The sequence below is a fragment of the Podarcis erhardii genome, assembly GCF_964252035.2.
Source record: "Podarcis erhardii genome assembly, chromosome: 2".
Lineage (NCBI taxonomy): Eukaryota > Metazoa > Chordata > Lepidosauria > Squamata > Lacertidae > Podarcis > Podarcis erhardii.
The window spans coordinates 71,729,943-71,749,843 of record NC_138498.1 but is presented as its reverse complement, the minus strand read 5'-3'; the positions used below and the strand labels follow the sequence as shown (position 1 = coordinate 71,749,843).

General features: G+C 43.1%; 1 protein-coding gene across 1 annotated transcript; it reads left to right on the top strand.

The window, feature by feature from the left end:
• Positions 1-1,751: 1,751 nt before the first annotated feature.
• MON1A (MON1 homolog A, secretory trafficking associated) lies at positions 1,752-14,726 on the top strand. Its single transcript, XM_081851326.1, has 6 exons — positions 1,752-2,270; positions 7,141-7,285; positions 9,572-10,039; positions 11,920-12,685; positions 13,600-13,747; positions 14,215-14,726. The coding sequence occupies exons 2-6, from the start codon at positions 7,162-7,164 to the stop codon at positions 14,353-14,355; spliced, it is 1,647 nt and encodes a 548-aa protein (XP_081707452.1). The 5' UTR covers positions 1,752-2,270; positions 7,141-7,161; the 3' UTR covers positions 14,356-14,726.
• The last annotated feature ends 5,175 nt before the right edge of the window (positions 14,727-19,901 follow it).

The window sequence follows — 19,901 nt, the reverse complement described above, 5'->3', positions numbered from 1 at the left end:
TATAACAGTAGAACTATGTTTCCTTTTCCCTCCACTTTAGGCTCCTCAATAAGCATTTCACACCTTACCTGTCTCTCTTGAAAGGCGTACACCTAGTCTTTCCTTTTTCTTAAAGCCGCTAAGCCGTTAATAGCCGCTAAGCCGCTAATAACCGTGCTCCGCAAGACGAAAAAACCGCAAGACGAAGAGACTCGCGGAACGGATTAATTTCGTCTTGCGAGGCACCACTGTATTTTGTCAAGCAGAGGTAAGGAAGCATTGTCACCAGTTTCCCAGTTCGAGAATGAGATACTAGTGGCATGTTCATAAAATGTTAAGTTCATTCTTTTAAACCACTTAATGGCAGCAGACCTCCAAATGCCAGTTTCTGGGAGAGAAACTGAGAGAGGCCTATTGCCTGCTTTTGTGCTTTCCAGGCGCATCTAGTTGGCCACTGTAGGGAAAGGGATTCTAAACTAAATGGGCCTTTGGTCTGATCCTTAAGTTCTTAAGCATTTTCACATCAGATGTTGCATTTCTGTATCTTCAATTGATATAATCTTGCCTACCTTCACCAGTTTTTTTTCTGCACCAACCCTAAAGTGCCTAATTACTGTGATTTCCAAAATAGTGCTTTAAGGACAAACACAATAGGTTTTTTGGGGGCGGGGATCCTTCACGAGCAACATGCTGCTCCTTCAAGAGCTTTGTACCTGTGGAGGTTATTTCACAGATCATAATTTGGAACTGGTGCAAGGAAGTAGCTATGACTGCCATTCCACACATACAGTGGTACCTCGAGTTACATACGCTTCAGGTTACACACTCTGCTAACCCAGAAATAGTGCTTCAGGTTAAGAACTTTGCTTCAGGATAAGAACAGAAATAGGGCTCCGGCAGCGCAGCAGCAGCAGGAGGCCCCATTAGCTAAAGTGGTGCTTCAGGTTAAGAACAGTTTCAGGTTAAGAACGGACCTCCGGAATGAATTAAGTACTTAACCTGAGGTACCACTGTAGTTACTTGGGAGTAAGTCCCATTGTATTGGATGTGGTTTACCTCTGTATAAACCTGCAGCAGATTGAACTGAAAAGTTGTGTGAACTGTGATTATGGAAGTTGTAAGGACTACCAAGGTTGAGTTAACTGAGCTGAATTTATTTATTTATTGCATTTATATCACACCTTTCACCCCAAGGAGCTTAAGGTGCTATACATGGTTCTTCTCATTTAATCACAACAACGCTGTGAGGTAGATTAGGCTGAGAGTCAGTGACTGGCCCAAGGTCGGCCAGTGAGCTTCCTGACTGAGTGGAGTTTTGAACCATGGTCTTCCAGGTCCTTGTCCAGAACTCACACCACTACAGTACACTGGCTGAATGTGAACATTCTGATTTACAGATCTTAATGCATACAGCTCAAAGCCCTTCAACTTATTTTTGTAGCAGACTCAATCATACATGCATTTCTAGGAGTAAATCTGAATGAACACAGGAGAATTCAGTTCTAAGTAATGTGGCAGCATGGCTGTAATCACAAACATATTTATTTGGAAATAAAACCCAGCGAGACTTCTGAAAAAACATGCCACATGTTTGTTATGGCTTTTTTCCCTCCTTAACATTTAAGAATGTGACTTAATAAAAACATTACAACAGAACATTTTACAGGATTTAATAGTTTGAAACAGGAATTCCTCTCCATTTCCCCATCTTCATCATGAGATTAATAGTGTCAGCTGACCTTACGAGGCTGTCATAAGGATTCAAGATAGAATGCATGTAGAGTGCTTTGAACTAAGTGATACTTAAATCACTCCTATTTTTATCATCAAACACAGACACCAAGGTTTCCTATGTTGAGAGAAAGCTTAAATCTTCACAGATTTTCACATCTAGGCAGATGTGCATCAACCAGAGGTCTCTTCCATTTTCTGTGGAGATCGTATTTTGTCCACTGAAACACCGTAACTGCAAAGTTTGGAACTACATTCCCCAAGATGCACTGGGACTTGTGGCCCAGAAAGTGACCTTTGAAAGGAAAAGTAGGTAGTGCACTGTACCTTCCTGGCTATAGCTGGTGAGGGCAGACTCAGCTGGCTAGACTGGGAAGCATGCCTGTGACTGTGCAGCATCAGAGTCTCCAGAGGAGATAGCAGCATGCAGAACCCTCTCTCCTCTTCCCCTGGAGGCTCACGCTCTTCCCTTTCTGCTTAGACATCACCGGCAAGGCAGCTGCAGAAGCAGACACTCACTGGCGCTTTCCACTCCTCCGCAGGCTGTTCCTGTCAAAGCTGTAAGTATCCTTTGTGTGCTGCTAGACCAAACAGGAAGGCACATACAGGGGCTGGGCCTGTGGATTTCTTTCTTCAGCCTTGCATATATTCCACGTTATTTGAGCAACATAAATGGCCCGCTGTGGAATCGGGGAAACTGAAATTCTTCCAAACTGGATTTTGTACAAATCCGTCTGCTGTACTACCAAAGCCAACAACAATAAGGTTCCTCAGGAAACCAGAAGCAAAGAAACCAGAGTGGTTTGGGATCACACTGTGCTCCTTAGGAGATTCTTCTCCGACAGAGAGAGGGAGCCCAGGAGGAAATGTAGCAAAAGTAAAAGTCAGGGACATTTCCTGAGAAGGGCTGGCTATGTCCCCACTTCTTAAATTGTGTGCTGGGCTCTCAGGGTGGCTTAGATGGTGTCGGAAGTTGTACAAAAGCATAAATAATTATTTGATTTAGAGCAATGTGCTGGGCTGAATGTCTGTCTGCAGAGCAATTAACTCTACCAAGTAGCAGCAGGTCAAACTTGTGGCCCTGTGTGCCTCCTCATCCTAGAGCCAAAGGCTGTAATACTGATATCAAAATGCCTATGTTACACTTTACAGCTGCAAAAGCACTTTATAACCATTATCATGCTGATACCTTTTATTGTTATAAATGGCCATTATTGTCATTGTACAAGGAAACGACTGAGCCTGAAAGAAGAGTAGCTTGTCCAAGTCCACACACTCAGTCTGTACTCTGTAGCAGGGTGAGAAACTCCGATATATATGCCCAGCACCAAATGGCTCCATAAACCAGGGTTACAGTTGCCAAAACGGAATGCCTAGTTGCCTTTTTGGGGCCAGGCGGCTCAAAAGTCGTATTTTTCCATACAGTGGTACCTTGGGTTAAGTACTTAATTCGTTCCAGAGGTCTGTTCTTAACCTGAAACTGTTCCTAACCTGAAGACCACTTTAGCTAATAGGGCCTCCCGCTGCCGCTGTGCTGCCGGAGCACAATTTCTGTTCTCATCCTGAAGCAAAGTTCTTAACCCGAGGCAATATTTCTGGGTTAGCGGAGTCTGTAACCTGAAGCGTATGTAACCCGAGGTACCACTGTAAGACTTTTTGGTTCCTGTAATTCATTCCGATTGTGCAGATAAAATATCATGGATCAAGTTCTACAGGATGTGTTGCTAGTGTGTGAAAACAGACCAGGTCCAAGGATCCCCAGGCATGCACCTCCAGATGGTGGGGACATCAGGCGCCATCCTGGCCCCCGGGCATCTTCACTTGATCGCAAGTGACCAATAGCCAGGTGCAAAATGGACCTGGCAGATTTCGAACGCTGCTCTGTAGCAATGGTAAAAACTGAACTCAGGTCTCCCAGGTCTTTGTGGGTGTTTGGCAGCTCACCCAGGAGAAAGTAAAGCCAGTGTGGTGTAGCTGGAGTGTCAGACTAGAACCAGGGAGGTCTGGTTTAAACCACAAACTCACTGGGTGACCTTGGGCCAGTCACTATCTCTCAGCTTAACCAACCTCCCAGGGTTGTGATGAGGATTAAAGAGGAGAGAATATCATGTGTGCTGCACTGAGAACCTTGGGAGGCAAAATGGAATAAAATTGAGTGTGTGTCTTAGCTTGCCCATGTTGATAACAAAATCTGGATGGATGGGCAGGTTCTCACCACCACCCCAAGTCTGGCCAGTTGGGGACCATTTACTTTGTGCTACACAAGACAGTGAGTTTCTTTTATGTAAAGACAAAAAGTTTGATGCAACTGGGGATACAATTTGGGGTGACCCAAATGTCTTGGAATAGAGACAGGGATTGTTTCCTCTCATCTCTGTCCTGTTGAAATAAACATTTTGGTAATTTCTAAATAAGGAGTTAGTTGGCCTGATAAAATGTTAGGGCTTGATTAATTACAGTTTATAGAATCTCAAACTTGCAAGCTCTTCAAGGCTGTTAAGGAATAATCATAAGCTACACTTATCTTAATTAGTGGTCTGCTGAAGATACTTCAGCTCATCAGTAAATTTTATTGTTTGGCTGTATGCTTTTATATTGTTGTAAATTGCTGTGATCTTTATGTGTATCTTTATGATACAGTGGTATATAAATATTTTTATAAATAAATAAATTAAACTGCAGGCCGTCCCAAACCACCCTCTGAAGGGTGTGTCGTGGGACCTAATTGCAGAATGTAGGTAAAACACACCTAGGGACGTTGGAGGAATTCCTAGCTCCTGGCATCTCTTCACTATGCTTCTCGCACATCACCCAGAGTTATTGTATGGAATAATACTTCCTCTCTAAAAAGAGACAAACATCTGTCATATGATTTATCTGATAGACCAGAGAGGAATCTCTGACCTCTAGATGATGTTGAACTCCAGCTCCCAGCAGCCATCCCTAGCATGGTTAATAGCCAGGATTGATGGGAGTCACTGGTTCTGCTTTTTCTTTTTTCTTTTTTTTTTGTAAGAATAGAGTTCTCCTGTCTAATATAGGAATAGGGAACCAGATGTTGCTAACCTATGTGTTGTTCCCTATTCCTGTGTTAAACCACAAAAGCCCAATTTCTAACAAAAAATGCAGAACCAGTGACTTTTCCACTGTACTAATACAGGCAGATTAAGTATGTATTCTGAACCTAACACCTATTAAATAGTTGCTCTTTTCATTTGCTGAATTTTGTGTTGCTCTGTTTTGCCAAGAATTTTTTTAATGTAGCTATTTGTTTTTAATATATATTGTGTACATATATTATTTTATTTTTCTCTGTATGTCATTTAAACCTTGATAGATTTTAGTAAAATTCATGCTTAAATGTTCATTGTATTTTACTCAAATTCTTTAATATGTTATCTTTCATTAAAGCCTATTAGTATTTAAGCTAGTTGTATTTTGGTTTTTGTTGTTTAGCAGTTTTTCCTAGGGCCAAGCATTACTTCAAAGCGTACAGCTGGCTATGCACCATTGGTTTCCTAGAATTCTGAAACAGCATGCAGTTCAAACCTTTGCATGTTTATTCAGAAGTAAATTCTACTGAAATTGCTTGGTCTTACTTCCAAATGTATGCATAGGATTGCACAAATTTGTGCTGAAAAATTACATTGCTGCACAAGGGAAGAAAGCAAACCAGTCACAAAAGCAGGGTAATGGCTCAAGTCAGTTAACCATTGTTCCAGGAAGATGGATGAGAGAGCAGGAGAAAGGCACAAGGTGGTAAGGAAACAGACCAGCTTAACTCATACCAACAGTCAAGTACAAATTTAGTTCTGGATTTCCATTTCTACCTATTTTTTAATCTTGTTTAGTGGGAATTTTCCCCCTCTTTTAAAAGCAATGCAGTTGAAATTAAATTCAGTTCAGCACTGATCTATAATAACTTTATTTATTCTGTTAACCACTTGCAGATCCTGTGCACCTTGGCTCAGAAATAATTTCCATTGTGTTCATTGGGATTAACACCCAGAAAAAGTGTGTCAGATGGTAGCATGAGTTCATTCAAGCTGTAATCCTATAATAATAATTTATTATTTATACCCCGTCCATCTGGCTGGGTTTCCCCAGCCAATCCTATACTTGCTTACCTAGGAGTAAGAACCTCTGAACTCTGTATCACTTATCTCAGAGAACATAGGTTTAGGTTGCACTGTAACAAGTTAGCTCAGCACATTCCAAAGTCTAGTGGTAGATGACAGATATTAAAAATAAGTAACTACAAAGGACATACCGGTATGTTAAAATAAAATAAACACCCTGCTGCCAACCAACTTAACATAAACACTCATCTTCAATACATGGCACTTTTTTTTTTTTTACATGATCAGTAGGTGAAAATTCCCCAGTGTGTAGAGTTCTTCAACATGCTATGGATAGCAAGGTATCTGGCATGCAGCTTGTAACCAATTCTGCTTTAACTGAAATAACCAGAATGTCTTTCTCATCCTGTGTGTGCCATCAAAAGTTTGAAAATATGGAAGTTGTGTGCTTTAATAGCTGTGAAACCTAAAGGCAAATGAAAGAACCCATTTTCATTTGCTTTTGAGTCTTTTTGTGATTTGTCCACTTAATCGCATAAGGATTTGACTCCTCCGTCATCATTTGACTTTAACAACCATAGGCAAACACCGATGGGACACGGTTGACATTTAACCAATCAATATGAACAAGACACATTTTTATTGAGCCGGTGTTAACATGCGGAGGTTCTTGCAGAAGCAGAGTGTTCAACAGTGAGGAGAGATATATCACTGAGTACATTACCAAACCCTCCTGTGCTTCACGGTTTCAAATAAAAACATTATTCTGTACATATAATACTTTAATTGTCCTGTGAATAAGGACCACTGCCCTGCTTCTTGTTTGATTGTTACACATTGTAGGAAAAGACTGACCATTTTACTGCGGGGTCAACAGATCTAGCCATCCCTACCAAACACTTGAATCATGTGGTTTTAGTGCCGTTGCTGTTGAAACATCTGTCCCCATTGCTTGCTGGCCAGAGCCATACTTCCAGGTCTTGAGAGCATTGTTGAGTTCAAATATCTGCTTAGCCATGGATTCAGAGGGTGGTTTTTGGGCAAGCCGCTGTATCTTAGCCTCCCTTCTCCATTTGTAAGGTGGAAATGATAGTAACTTTTCTCATAAGGAGGTGTTGAGAAGAAACAAACGCTGCATTACGCAGTTAGAAAATGCTCACTCTATATGGGATAACTATGGCGTAGTTAAACCCGAAGCATTTCCAGGCTGACTTCCTGCTTCCTATAAATCCGATGCTATGGAAGTGCTCCAATGCACTTGTTTTGTCACTCAGGTTAGGTAACTGCCTAAGATCTGCACTGCTTTGGGGAATAAAAGCTAGCAGGTCTTTTTTTGTTTGCTTGTTTGCAGGTCCCCACAAGCTTCCAAGGGATGGCTGCTGATGTTCACAAGAAGGATGGAGATGTGCCCAATGGCTCATTGGTCCCATGCGACAGAAAGCAGGCTGAGAGGTCAGAGAGTCCCACCCCAGGTCTCACACAGGGAACAGAACCAGGTAGGTGTGGGCAGAGCAATTCAGAGGGGGCTGGGGAGGGTCAAGCAAAGGCAGAGGGACCACCCAATCCAAAGCTTTGCCAGGCAGGTGGGGCTGTTCTCTGTCCCACTCCCCTTTATTTGGGGGCCAGTGTTTTAGCGCTTTCCCCTGCCACCGACACCTGTTTTTGCCAGTTCCACAGTTGGCATACTTACAGTGGAGTGGTAATGCAAAAGGGTGCTGTGTTTAATCTACAATTTTCTTTGTGCACCGCTTTGACTGTGTTCCCCCTGCTATTTCCTATGAACTCACTGCCTTTTCAGTACTGGGTTTTTAATCTGTGTTCACATGAAATTATCCAAATGCATGTTATCCTGTACTTGGTTATAAAATACTACTCTTCGATGCATTGTTTCTCAAGCTTCACACCTCTTGCGAATACCTATTCCGCTCCCTGGTGTGAACAGAAACAAATTGACACTAAGGAAGCTGTGCTGATGTGAACAGCTAGGGAGGCATGAGGTGTGAAATGCACCAGGGGGAAAATCAACATCACTATGCTCTAATCTAAGGGATGGGTAGGCAAACTAAGACCTGGGGGCTGGATTCGGCCTAATCACCTTCTAAATCCGGCCTGCAGACGGTCCGGGAATCAGCATGTTTTTACATGAGTAGAATGTGTCCTTTTATTTAAAATGTACATCTGGGTTATTTGTGGGGCATAGGAGTTCGTTCATTTCCCCCACCCCACCCCAGAAAAATATAGTCTGCCCACCCCAAGGTCTGAGGGACAGTGGACCAGCCCACGGCTGAAAAGGTTTGCTGACCCCTGTAGTCTAAGGGGGTGATGGGAACACACCCTTAGAGACCTCTTTGATTAAGTGGTTTATAAGTCTCCTACTTTTTAAGCTGAGCCGGAATTTTGTTTAAAATTGGAAATTCGTATTCAAATCTATTTTCAATCAAGCATACATCATATACACAAAAACATTTTTTCTGTGATTTGGGCTCTTCACTGCCTGCTGATCTCTCCACCCCACTTCCCAAAATTGTTATGAACTTATAGTCAGGCACCATTATCTGATCAACTCTGTGGACTGACAAAAAAAATCTCCAGCCAACAACGCTCATCTGAGGCTGGCATAAACAGACTGTGTCATAATGACAAAATCAGAAGTTGCTGACCTGTTCCTTAGGCAGCATTTCCAGACCGCATACACCCACACCTTATGCCAGCAATAATAAATGTCATATTCCCTTGATCAAAACAAGGAGAGGACACAAAACAGAGCTAACTAAATTCTGCACTGCTGGAAAGCAAGAGGTGTTGGCACTCGTCTGTTTCAAGAGAGAATGGAAGGGTGCACCATTGGGGGTAAAGTGAAACTGTTGGAGAGTTACAGTGCCTACATTGACTGTGGAGACCGATATGGGAGAGACATGTTTTGTTGCAGCTGGGGCAGATGAAAGCATCTGGTTTTGCTGTTACAGATGCACCAAGGTGTTTCTTCTGTCTGCACAGAACAGGGTATAGACCAATAGACCTGTTGCAGGTTCAACATGGCTGTATGGTGAGAATAAACCTGTCTGAGGTCACCTTTGTAATCAACAAGTAGCCAATCCCAAACATGCTTACTTTGTAATGTAAATTCTACTCTTATCAATGGGACTTACTCCAAGAAAGCGGTCCTAGGATTACATCTTTAACCTGCATGTACTTTTCGGCTGCTTGCGGAGAATTGTTTTCTCATTTCTTTCTTTGTAAAACTACTACAAAAGGCTCAGTGAAGCAGTTCCTTTGTGATAGATAGTGAATGTACCTAAAGAATGCACATGCTCTGCTTTAGTATGGAAGATAATGAATATCAGATACTTAGATGGGAGTCAAAGGGTTTCAGGTACAAGGACCTCAATTTCCTGCTATCCCACAGTGCAGTTACCACATCAAAATGTTAAAATGAAAGGCCCTGTGTGTTCTAAAGAAAGCTATAGAATTGGAGTGCTTTCTAAGGAGGAGCATTCATTATGGATTAGGAAGCATGCATGCTATTTAACTAAAGGATATTTCTTTACAGCATGGCACAACCACTGAAATCTGCGGTTTGCAGCTTGTAACCCACTGGATGAGGAGCACAGGAAACTCTGGCATAAGGTTAAGGAAAATGTTGGGAGATTTTTGCCATCGTATGTGTCTTGTGGGCATTTATGAGTTTTCCTACTCACTCTTTGATTATGCCATTGTCATAGCTTTTTATCTGCTCCTTCCGGAGAGTAACTCATTATCTGTTCTGGCATGTTGTTTACAAGGGGCAGGCCAGGAGGGAGCCATGTTTGTTCATGCCAAGTCCTATGAAGACCTGACCAGCACCGAGAATCAGGATGCGACTCCCCAGAGCCCGGAGGAAAGCGAAGAGCGCCAAGGTGAGCAGGCAAAGATGGAGGAGATCAGCAAGGACTTCAGCGAACTGAGCACCCAGCTCACTGGCATAGCCCTGGATTTGGAGGAAGAGATAAGGCACAGCAAAGAAGACAAGATGGAGCTGTCGCCGCAGGCCTCGCGCCGAGACTCTGTGCTGTCCGGGAAGGAGGAAGAAGACGTGACCATGGATGCCTGGCGCACGCACCAGAAGCATGTCTTTGTTCTGAGTGAGGCAGGCAAGCCGGTGTATTCCCGCTATGGGTCTGAAGAGGCACTGTCCAGCACCATGGGGGTGATGATGGCTCTGGTGTCCTTCCTTGAAGCACAGAAGAATTCCATCAGGTCTATACATGCAGGTACTTAGGAGTCACATTGACAGGGTTTTTTCCCAAGAGACCACTATCTTACTGTTTTTCATTTGGCCTCCCAATTGGAAAAGAACCTGAGAAACAGGAGCAAGGAGTGCGAATGATCTGTCCCCAGGATAGCCCCCTGCCAGAGTGGCATGGGGACATGTTTTTATTATGCTCCTTTCTAACCCAGCAGCTTTAGGAAATATTAGATGTCATCAAATATCCGATTGCCAGTCCCAACTTGTACACAGAATAATCAGAAGAGAACAATATGCCCTTTTCACATTCTGTTTAGAAAATGCTTCAAAACTAAGCCAGAGAAGGAAGCTATAGATTTCTTTGAAAGGCAGGTCTCAAGCCAAAGTGTAGTAAAAATGATTATCTAAATCAATGTTTGGTCAAGAAAGCCTTTCCAGACTGCTAGCTATGGATGTTGATAACCATGTTGACAGTGCTGCAGTCTCTGAGATGGGGAATCTACATGTAGATACGAGTCAAAGGCAATATTCTATAAGTAAAGGTAAAGGGACCCCTGACCGTTAGGTTCAGTCGCGGACGACTCTGGTGTTGCACTGCTCATCTCACTTTACTGGCCGAGGGAGCCAGCGTTTGTCTACAGACAGCTTCCGGGTCATGTGGCCAGCATGACTAAGCCGCTTCTGGTGAACCAGAGCAGCACACAGAAATGCTGTTTACCTTCCCACTGGAGCAGTACCTATTTTTCTACTTGCACTTTGATGTGCTTTCAAACTGCTAGGTTGGCAGGAACAGGGACTGAGCAATGGGAGCTCACCCCCTTGCAGGGATTCGAACCGCCAACCTTCTGATCGGCAAGTCCTAGGCTTTGTGGTTTAACCCACAGCACCACCCGCATCCCTATTATATAAGTATGCTTCCTTAAATCCTGACAATCACTGCCCTAACCATTAGCAATTAACTTAAGATGCTCTCCCTGCCTTCTTTCATTGTTTTCTTACCCCTAATTCTCATTGAGCAGGGAAACCCAAGCTTGGACCATATCATTTTAAATTGCTGATGGGGATCACAAAAAATCCATGCATGTTAAACACACACACACACACACACACACACACACACCAGAGAGAAGGCTAGGTTAGAACCCTTCTCCATGACATCTAGGGATTTTCTTTTATGTATAGGAACTTTTTTTAGTAGAGTAGCTGTCAGTCACACGAACCCTCACCTGCAATCTGAAATAGTAGAGCTCAGATGCAAATTGATCAACCTGGTGAGAAGTAGATATTTAAGAATGGGAAGTCACTCTATGAAATTAAAATATGATCCCCTGGTAAAGATGGTTTCCTTATGCCATAGCAAGGCAACCTTGCTAACTGCATATGCAACAGAGTTCTGTATTTCCTATTCTTTGTTAGGTTTTAAACACTGGGTTTCCAGGAGAGTGTAAGCTTTTTATCACACTGTTGCAAGGAAATTTGGTTTGTAAGGAAATTGATTTTCTTCCCACCATCTGTAATAAGGTTAGGGAACTAGGTCTGGCCAATGGGCTGGAGTCTTCCTTACCCCACTTGACATGGGCCAACTTTGATAGGCGGGTGGGACTGCTCACCTGTCAATCATCTGACATCATTATGGCATCAGGTGACAACTTGAAAAGGGCTTGCTGCAGACTGTGGGATAGGTGGGAGTGGCTTGTGGAAAACAGACTCCAAGACCAAATTAGGACCACTGCCAAGCCTAGTTAGGCCTGCAGTCCAGAGATTCCCCCACAAGTGATCTATGGATTCAGAGGAGTTGCCTCAAAAGAACCATAGCTGCTTTGTGTTCAGGACTTCCCACTGTGTTCTAAAGAAACTGATGTGTTTCTTCTCGCTTTCTCCCTCCCATCCCTGCCTTCTTGGCAGATGGGTACAAGGTGGTGTTTGTGCGCAGGAGCCCCCTGGTGCTGGTTGCTGTGGCTCAGACATGGCAGTCAGAACAAGAAATTGCTCAGGAGCTTCTTTATATCTACTACCAGATCCTTAGTCTCTTGACGTGGACCCAGCTCAGCCGTATCTTCCAGCAGAAGCAGAACTATGACCTGAGGAGACTGCTGGCAGGCTCCGAGCGCATCACGGACAACTTGCTAGACCTGATGGCGAGGGACCCGAGTTTTCTGATGGGGGCTGCACGTTGCCTCCCTATGGCTGCTGGAGTCAGGGATGCCGTGAGCTCCTGCCTCCAGCAAGCCAAAGCTAAAAGCCTGGTCTTCTCCATCCTCTTATCCAAGAACCAGCTGGTATCTCTGGTGAGAAAAAAGGACCAGTTCCTGCATCCAATTGACCTTCACCTACTCTTCAACCTCATCAGTTCCTCCTCCTCATTTAGAGAAGGAGAAGCCTGGACTCCCATCTGCCTGCCCAAGTTCAACTCCAGCGGTTTCTTCCACGCTCACATTTCCTACTTGGCGCAGGACACGGACTTGTGTCTCCTTCTGATCTCCACTGACCGTGAGGACTTCTTCACAGCGTCTGACTGCAAGCGCAGGTTCCAGGAACGGCTGAAGAAGCGCGGTGTTTATCATGCCCTCGTGGAGGCACTGTGCACTCCTTTCTACACTGTCTCCCAGGTGGGAATCCCAGACCTCCGACACTTCATCTACAAATCAAAGAGCTCAGGACTCTTCACCAGGTGAGAATCTGTTTTGGGTCGCATCTTTCTTTCAGCTCATAAATATTATCTGATGCTTTGCTAAGTGGCAAGGGTAGGTGGGATTTATCTATTTATTTAAAACTATTTCTAAATGACTTAAGTGTTAAAAGATATCTAAGTGGTATATGAAATGCAACATAGAAACAATAGGACAGAATCATAAAAACAGAGAGTTGTAGGCAATGTTAGTCGTTCACAGAGTAGACCCATTGAAATTAATGGACAGAGTAACTCTGAGTAAAAGTTGCTTGGATACAACCCAGAGATACAGAATAAAAAAACCCCCAGTATTATAAAAACAGGAATTCAGTACAGGGCCCAATTTTATGGGTCAGGGAAAGTGCCTATTTTGTATTGATTTTTGCTTTAAATATACTTGCTGTTTGGGAGGGTTTGCTGGTTTTGTGCCTTAAAGATGATTGTGTAGAAGGTGATCAAAAAATTAATGATAATAATAATAATAATATTCAAGGGCAGGTGGTCTTTCAGGTAACCTTGTTCTGATTGGTCTACCCTTCTCTGTGGCACAATAGTCAATACCAGTCAGGATGGCATCCATGTTTGGGGCGCCAAGCTACTACAGAGCTCATAGGACGCATAACATATCACTGTGACACTGCATGGCCCACTGGTTTTACCTCTAGAATCAAAAGTGAGTCCAGACTTTGAACTGCAAGAATTCTGTTTCACTGACAGCTCATCTGATAACCAGGAATGCATTTAGCTAGTTCCTTAGCTCTGGCTTCTGCCCCAGATCTTTTTCTTTCTGAACTTGTTTCTGAATTTCTGAATAGTTTTCCTTTTGTCCTATGAAAAGAAGCTATTCTGCTGTAGTCCATTTTCATTTCCATTCATGACGAGAGGTTTAACTAAGGGGAAATTTCTTTTTCCAGCCCAGAGATTGATGCTCCCTACATCACTGAGGAGGAAAAAGAGAGACTTCTGGGATTGTATCAGTACTTACACAGCCGGGCCCATAATTCTTCCCGTCCTCTGAGCTACATCTATTACACTGGATCTAATGAAAATCTCCTGGCTTGGGTAAGTTACACCTCAGTGGCAGTTGCTAGAAAAATCACAGTAAAAGCAAAACCTGGGGCTGTAACTGGATGTACTAGCTTATTATCTGGGTTCACCAATTTAGAATTACAAGATCAGAAATGGATGCTAGCTTGTATTGCAAAAAATGCTTTGTTTTTTGTACATTTGCTCTTTGCGGGTGTGTCCTCTGGGTACATTTCCCAATGTCCATTAACTTAATCTTTAAAAATTGCATGGTAAGTGTGATGGTTAAAAGAGCATGCAAGGTTTAAAGCAGCAAATAATTCTTCATCAGGTTTCTTCTCATTTCTTCTTATTAACATCCTCTCTCACCAACAACATCTGAACCAGTGAAAAATACCAAAACCTCAATCTTGGCAACCACCACGACAACAATTCTTCTTCTAGAGGAGTGGGCTTGCACTGTTGGCATGTTGTAACAGAGCTTTAACATTTCCTTTTTTCAGGTAACTAGTGCCTTTGAGCTCTACGTATGCTTCAGCCCCCTGGGAACCAAAGCAGCAGCTGTCAGCGCTGTCAACAAACTTATGAGGTGGATCCGCAAGGAAGAAGACCGACTCTTTATATTAACACCCCAGACTTACTGACTGCCGCGGCCTGTTTTCTGCCTGGGGTTTCTCAGTGCCAGTGAATGCCTGAAGGGACGTCCTCTTGCCTCTGGGGAGACTAAACCCTCTCTCAGAGATTCCCTCCCCAACCAGAAATGGGAGGAGGAGAAAAGGTGGGTCAGAGGAGAACAGAGTTTTGTGCCTACAGGGAGCATCTGAGAAGGAGACTTACATTTCAGTTTGTACTATATTTTAAACATTAACCCTACTGCGTCTGGAACTGAAACATGGATCCTCCTGGCCTTAATCCATGTGATTGCTACCCAAGATGCTCTTCATCCCAAACATAGAATGTAATTTCTGCCACTTTTTTTTTTTTAGATTGTCTTAAAACAAATCCTGTCCACATCTCCAGAGTGTGTTTTCCCCTCCTCTCCTAACAAGCTTCTGTTGGGAGAAATTCAGGCAATTGTTTTCCTGTATTGTTGCCCAAGCCAAAGCATCAAGGAGTCCAGTGTACTTCATTGCCCATGGCTTCCCTAATCTTTAATGACTTCCCAAAGGTCCTCTGTGTCCAACTTGTGCCATGCTGCCTTGCACCTGAAGCAGTGGGTCATCAAAGCAGCACGTACTGTGGAGCAGAGAGAGCATTTTATGAACAGTCTGGCTCCCTGCTGCACACTTCCCTTTGGAATTGGCTTAGGTCACTGATTCCTTCTAGTTTTTATGCAAGTTCCTAGTTTGCAAAATTCTGATGTATCCACATCTCTGCTATTATACTCCACATGCTGCCCACACAGACTGGGGCGTAGGAAGGGGTGTGTGGTGGGGGCGGTCCACCCCGGGTGTCATCCCAGAGGGGGTGACAAAATCCTCCCTGGGTGGATCGCTGCCGTGCCGATCACCCCCTCAGGTGAATCGCACCACCCCCGGGTGCATGGCTTGTGTGCCGCTCTGGGTGCCCGATAGACTTTTCTTTATTATATTACTCATAATTTCAACCACAAAGGAAAGCTGCAGGTTCAAGGATAGGTGTGGATAATGGAAGACTCTTTTAATTGTTTAACAATTGTTTAGACTGATCACTTTCAGACTGAGGACATACCAGAAAAAAACAAAAGCTCAGATTTTATCCATCCCAAGGACAGAATGATTTACACTGTTAGATGACAAAAAGGCAAAGGTGTTTTCCACATCAAGCTTAAACCACCTTTTTCTTACATCTGTCTGCAATTATATTTTGCATTCTATCCTTTCGTTAATAACATTCCTACAAAGTGCAAATAGGAAGAGAAAAGACCGAGATGCTTTTTTGGCCTCGTGTTATAGGAATGCTCGGAGGCGATGCAGTCTACTCAGGAGGCAGACTTGCAAATTTCACGAGTGACAAAGGAGCTAAGTTCTACTCCCCATGCCCAACACATCTGTGATGTAACAGGAGATTATTCCCATCCATGGTGAAGCAATCACCTTCCACGTACCGTATACACATATTTAAAGAATGCGCTGTGCTCCAGGAATAACAAATAGTCGAGTGAAAAGCATACATATGGAAGTGGCAATTCTGCCTGCAGTCCACTCTGTAATTGCTTCATTATAAGAAATGTAGAGACAGATTTGGAGGGAGGCACATGTATAGCTGATATTCAACCCAGCGAAAAACATAGCAAACAACAAAATCAGGAAAGAAGGTGTGGACTACATTTGAGAGGTTTGGGAGAATACAAAGGATTGTGCTTAGGTCTTCCAAGTTCCAAAGTAGATCAGCAAAGAGAATTCTCTCTCTCGGGTTGACCTCTGTAATATACACAAAGAGAAGACCATACAGTTATTCTAAAGTCTCATTTACCTCAACCAAATACTGAGCATTATTTATCCTTGGCCATGATCTCAGACGGGTAGTAAACCTTTGCCTGGGTTGTACCACCTCAGATTGCAGGTGGGGGGGTTGCTCATGTGACCAAACATTCTTTTGTACAAAAGGAATATAACATTTTCTAGCACATGGAGAAATAGCATGTCAGGGAGAAGGCTAGGCTGGACCTCTTCTCCCTGACATCCAGTTTTCCATGTGAATGATGTTTTTTGGAATGATAGGTATTCAGTTTTTGCATGCATGCTGCAGTTGTACAGCCCTAGGCCCAAGTTCGCTGTCTCCATGTGACCCCAGACCTAGATGTGAGACTTTGTAGGAACTCAATACTTTAAGCTTGTTTAAGCTTGTGTGAGAGTGGGGGGATGGTGGGGGGAGAGAAGCGTAATGTGACATACCAATAGCAATGTAATTCATTAAAGCAAATGAGCAAAAGCATTGTGTCAACTCCTGTCTCTAAAAGGCTGGGAACACAACAGCCACAGGGTGGCAGCAAAGGGTCAGAAGTGTGAAAGCTTTCTTACTGATCAGGGCAGTGACAACACAAACAAGAAATCGATCCAAATGGAATTTTTAAAATGAACAAATTTCCTGTGCTTACAGTGTGTGAGTCCAAGGTCACATCTTCTGCTACACATGTGAATTAGAAAGTCATATAGTTGCTTTAGATTTCTACAGTTACAATATTCATGATCAATTCCTTAATAACTTTTACAGTAACTTTCATTTTCAGTATATTGGAACCTCCATTGAGAAAACTTCAATTACCCAACTAAAAATCCTACTTAATCCGCACTCATTTTTGTCCTTCATATATCATGTCAAATCTCTCTAAATGGTACTTTTAATAGTACTTTTAATCCAAAGTACATCATTTGAGTTTTCTGGATAACATCTCCCCTAACCTTTTGCTAATTAAACCATTTGGTTTCAGGAAATTTGCAGTAAAATTGTTACTTTCTTTGTTGGGTTGTGCAACTTGCAGTTTGTACATGTCGTATCAAGGGTGAGCCCAGATAGGGCTTGCTTTAGGATTAGGCAAAGATATCAATTCCAAAAGAGTGTAAGAGAAGTTTTGTTGTTCATCCCTTATGAGCACCCCTGCTTGCAGTTCTTTTGCCAAAGTTTGTGTTCCTTTTTGTTCTCTTCTCATTTGGACAAGACTTCCAGTTTTTGAAGGAAGACTTCTGCCTCTAATAGCTCATTTGACTACTTGTTAACCCCACTGGCATCCTCTTGCTCCTTTCCTGACCTGTAGTATACATTTCAGTTGAGCTGCTAATATTGTGTTTTTCAACAACACCCTGCCATTTTGGAGTGACAAAACCTTATCGACTTTGACTTTCAGCTTCCTTTTTATTAATCCCCTCATTTTTGGGAAGTTTTCTCTTTTGACAAATGTGACCATGTTGAATTTTCTTGGCAATTTGCCACTTACAGGTATGTTTACTTTAATAGCGCTATGGTCACTGTTCCCAATTGGTTCTGCAACACTTATAGCCTGCAGCAGGTTCTGGGCACCACCAAATATTAAGCCCAGGGTGCTGTCCTCTGGTCGGCTCCATGACCTTATGTACTATAAAAAGGTAAAGGGACCCCTGACCGCTAAGTCCAGTCACGGATGACTCTGGGGTTGCGCCGCTCATCTCGCTTTACTGGCCGAGGGAGCCGGCGTTTGTCTGCAGTCAGCTTGCGGGTCATGTTTCCAGCGTGACTAAGCTGCTTCTGGTGAACCAGAAACACTGTTCACCTTCCCGCTGGAGCGGTACCTATTTATCTACTTGCATTTGATGTGCTTTCGAACTGCTAGGTTGGCAAGAGCAGGGACTGAGCAACGGGAACTCACCCCATCGCGGGGATTCGAACTGCTGACCTTCTGATCGGCAAGTTCTAGGCTCTGTGGTTTAGACCACAGCACCACCTGCGTCCCATATGTACTGTACTAGAGCAATTATTAGGGTTTCAATAAATTTCACCCATTTGTCATGACTGGAACACATGTGTAGCCAATCTATGTGATGGTAGTTGAAGTCACTCTTTTCTGGATGCTTCCTTGATTTTATTCTTCATCTCAAGATCTCCCTGATTATTTTGAACGTGGATGATCGCACATCCCCAGTATTAAATTACTCTTGGGGACCCACAACTATCCTGTGGGGGAATCTGCCCCTTTGGGGATTTCTAGCTTGCTGAACTAAATCTCCTGTTTGCATTGCTTGTTCTGTCCTTCAAGGGAGGGCACAGCAACTACTATGCTACCCCACTAAAGAGAGATTCCCATAAAATATTTCACGAGGGCATTTAAAATGCCTGGAGAAAAGCTGGAAGGAGCCCTACAAAGAAACTGGAAATAATAGTATGAATGCCAGAGATGGATGATATAATCATGGTTTTGATTTTGCTACTTTAATTCAGCGCAAGCAATTCCTGTGTAGAAAGGAGCTCTTGATGCCTTTTGTAAAATAGTTGTCAGCTTTAACAACCCTTACATTGCCTTATTTAAATCTTCTCAACACAAATCACATTTTAATAAGCTTTATTAAGAAAAATGTAGGGCAAGATTGTGAAACTCTTTGCAGATCACTTGATAACTAAAACGTTTATCTTTTGGGATGCAGTTACTGTTATGGTAAGATGATGGGAATTAGTGTCTGCCGCGTGTGGGAGAAAACAATCCCCGATCTGTAAGGTTTCTTTATCTATTTAGAGTGTGTCTACCTTGCAGCCTTTCAGTCCCCACCACAAAAACCTTTCAGGGCAGCTTATGTGGAATAAAGGAAGACAGCCCCTTCCTGTGGGCTTACAAAAATACACAACACTAAAGGAAGAGGGAAAGCAAACTCAGGCACCAATTCTTAAAATAGTGGTTCTTATACGTACTAGCTTACGAATGGAAAGAGTTCAGAAGTGGGTTGGGGGCAAGGGAACCTAGTGGAGCTGGCCTTTCAGCAAAGCTAATGGAATGGGGCCTGCTCCCATCTTGCTCACAGAGGCAGGCAGCCGCCTTTGGAATGGCTGCTGTCACATGACATTTGTGGGGGATGTAAATAATTCATTTGCAAATGCACAATAGGGATAATAAAAATATATACTGTACGTGGAAAGGCAACAGAGGTAAAGAAGCCAAGAAGGAAATGGATCAGAAATAATCAGGAAAACAGAGAAATAAAGACTGATAAGATGCAATTTGATTTATGGGTCATAAGATGCAGTCATGTTGCATTAATACTAGTTATTTAAAAATCTACTACCATATAGGAAAAGAAAATAATGGTTTGAGATGCCTGGGTGACCCCCCTCTTTGATAGTTCTCTTCTTTCATAAAATGTGTTAGATTTTTAGAGCTCAGTACAGTGGTACCTCGGGTTACAGATGCCTCAGGTTACAGACTCCGCTAACCCAGACGGACATCCAGAACAAATTAAGTTCTTAACCTGAGGTAATACTGTAAATAAAAAGTGTTCCCGCAAGCCATCTTAAAGTTAGAACTGTTTCCTTCTGTTCGCTGAAAGCAACTCTGCTCCTTATGCACAAAGACGGAAGGTTGTAGACGGACCCCTCTCATGATTTCAAAACACAGAATAATCCTCCCCTCGTACTTGTACCCTCTTCCCCCATGATGCTGCTGTTGCTGAATCTAGCATTATGTAGTCCACCAGGCCATTGAGGGCATGTGTGCTTGTGAGCATACAGATGCATGTCAAACTGCCAG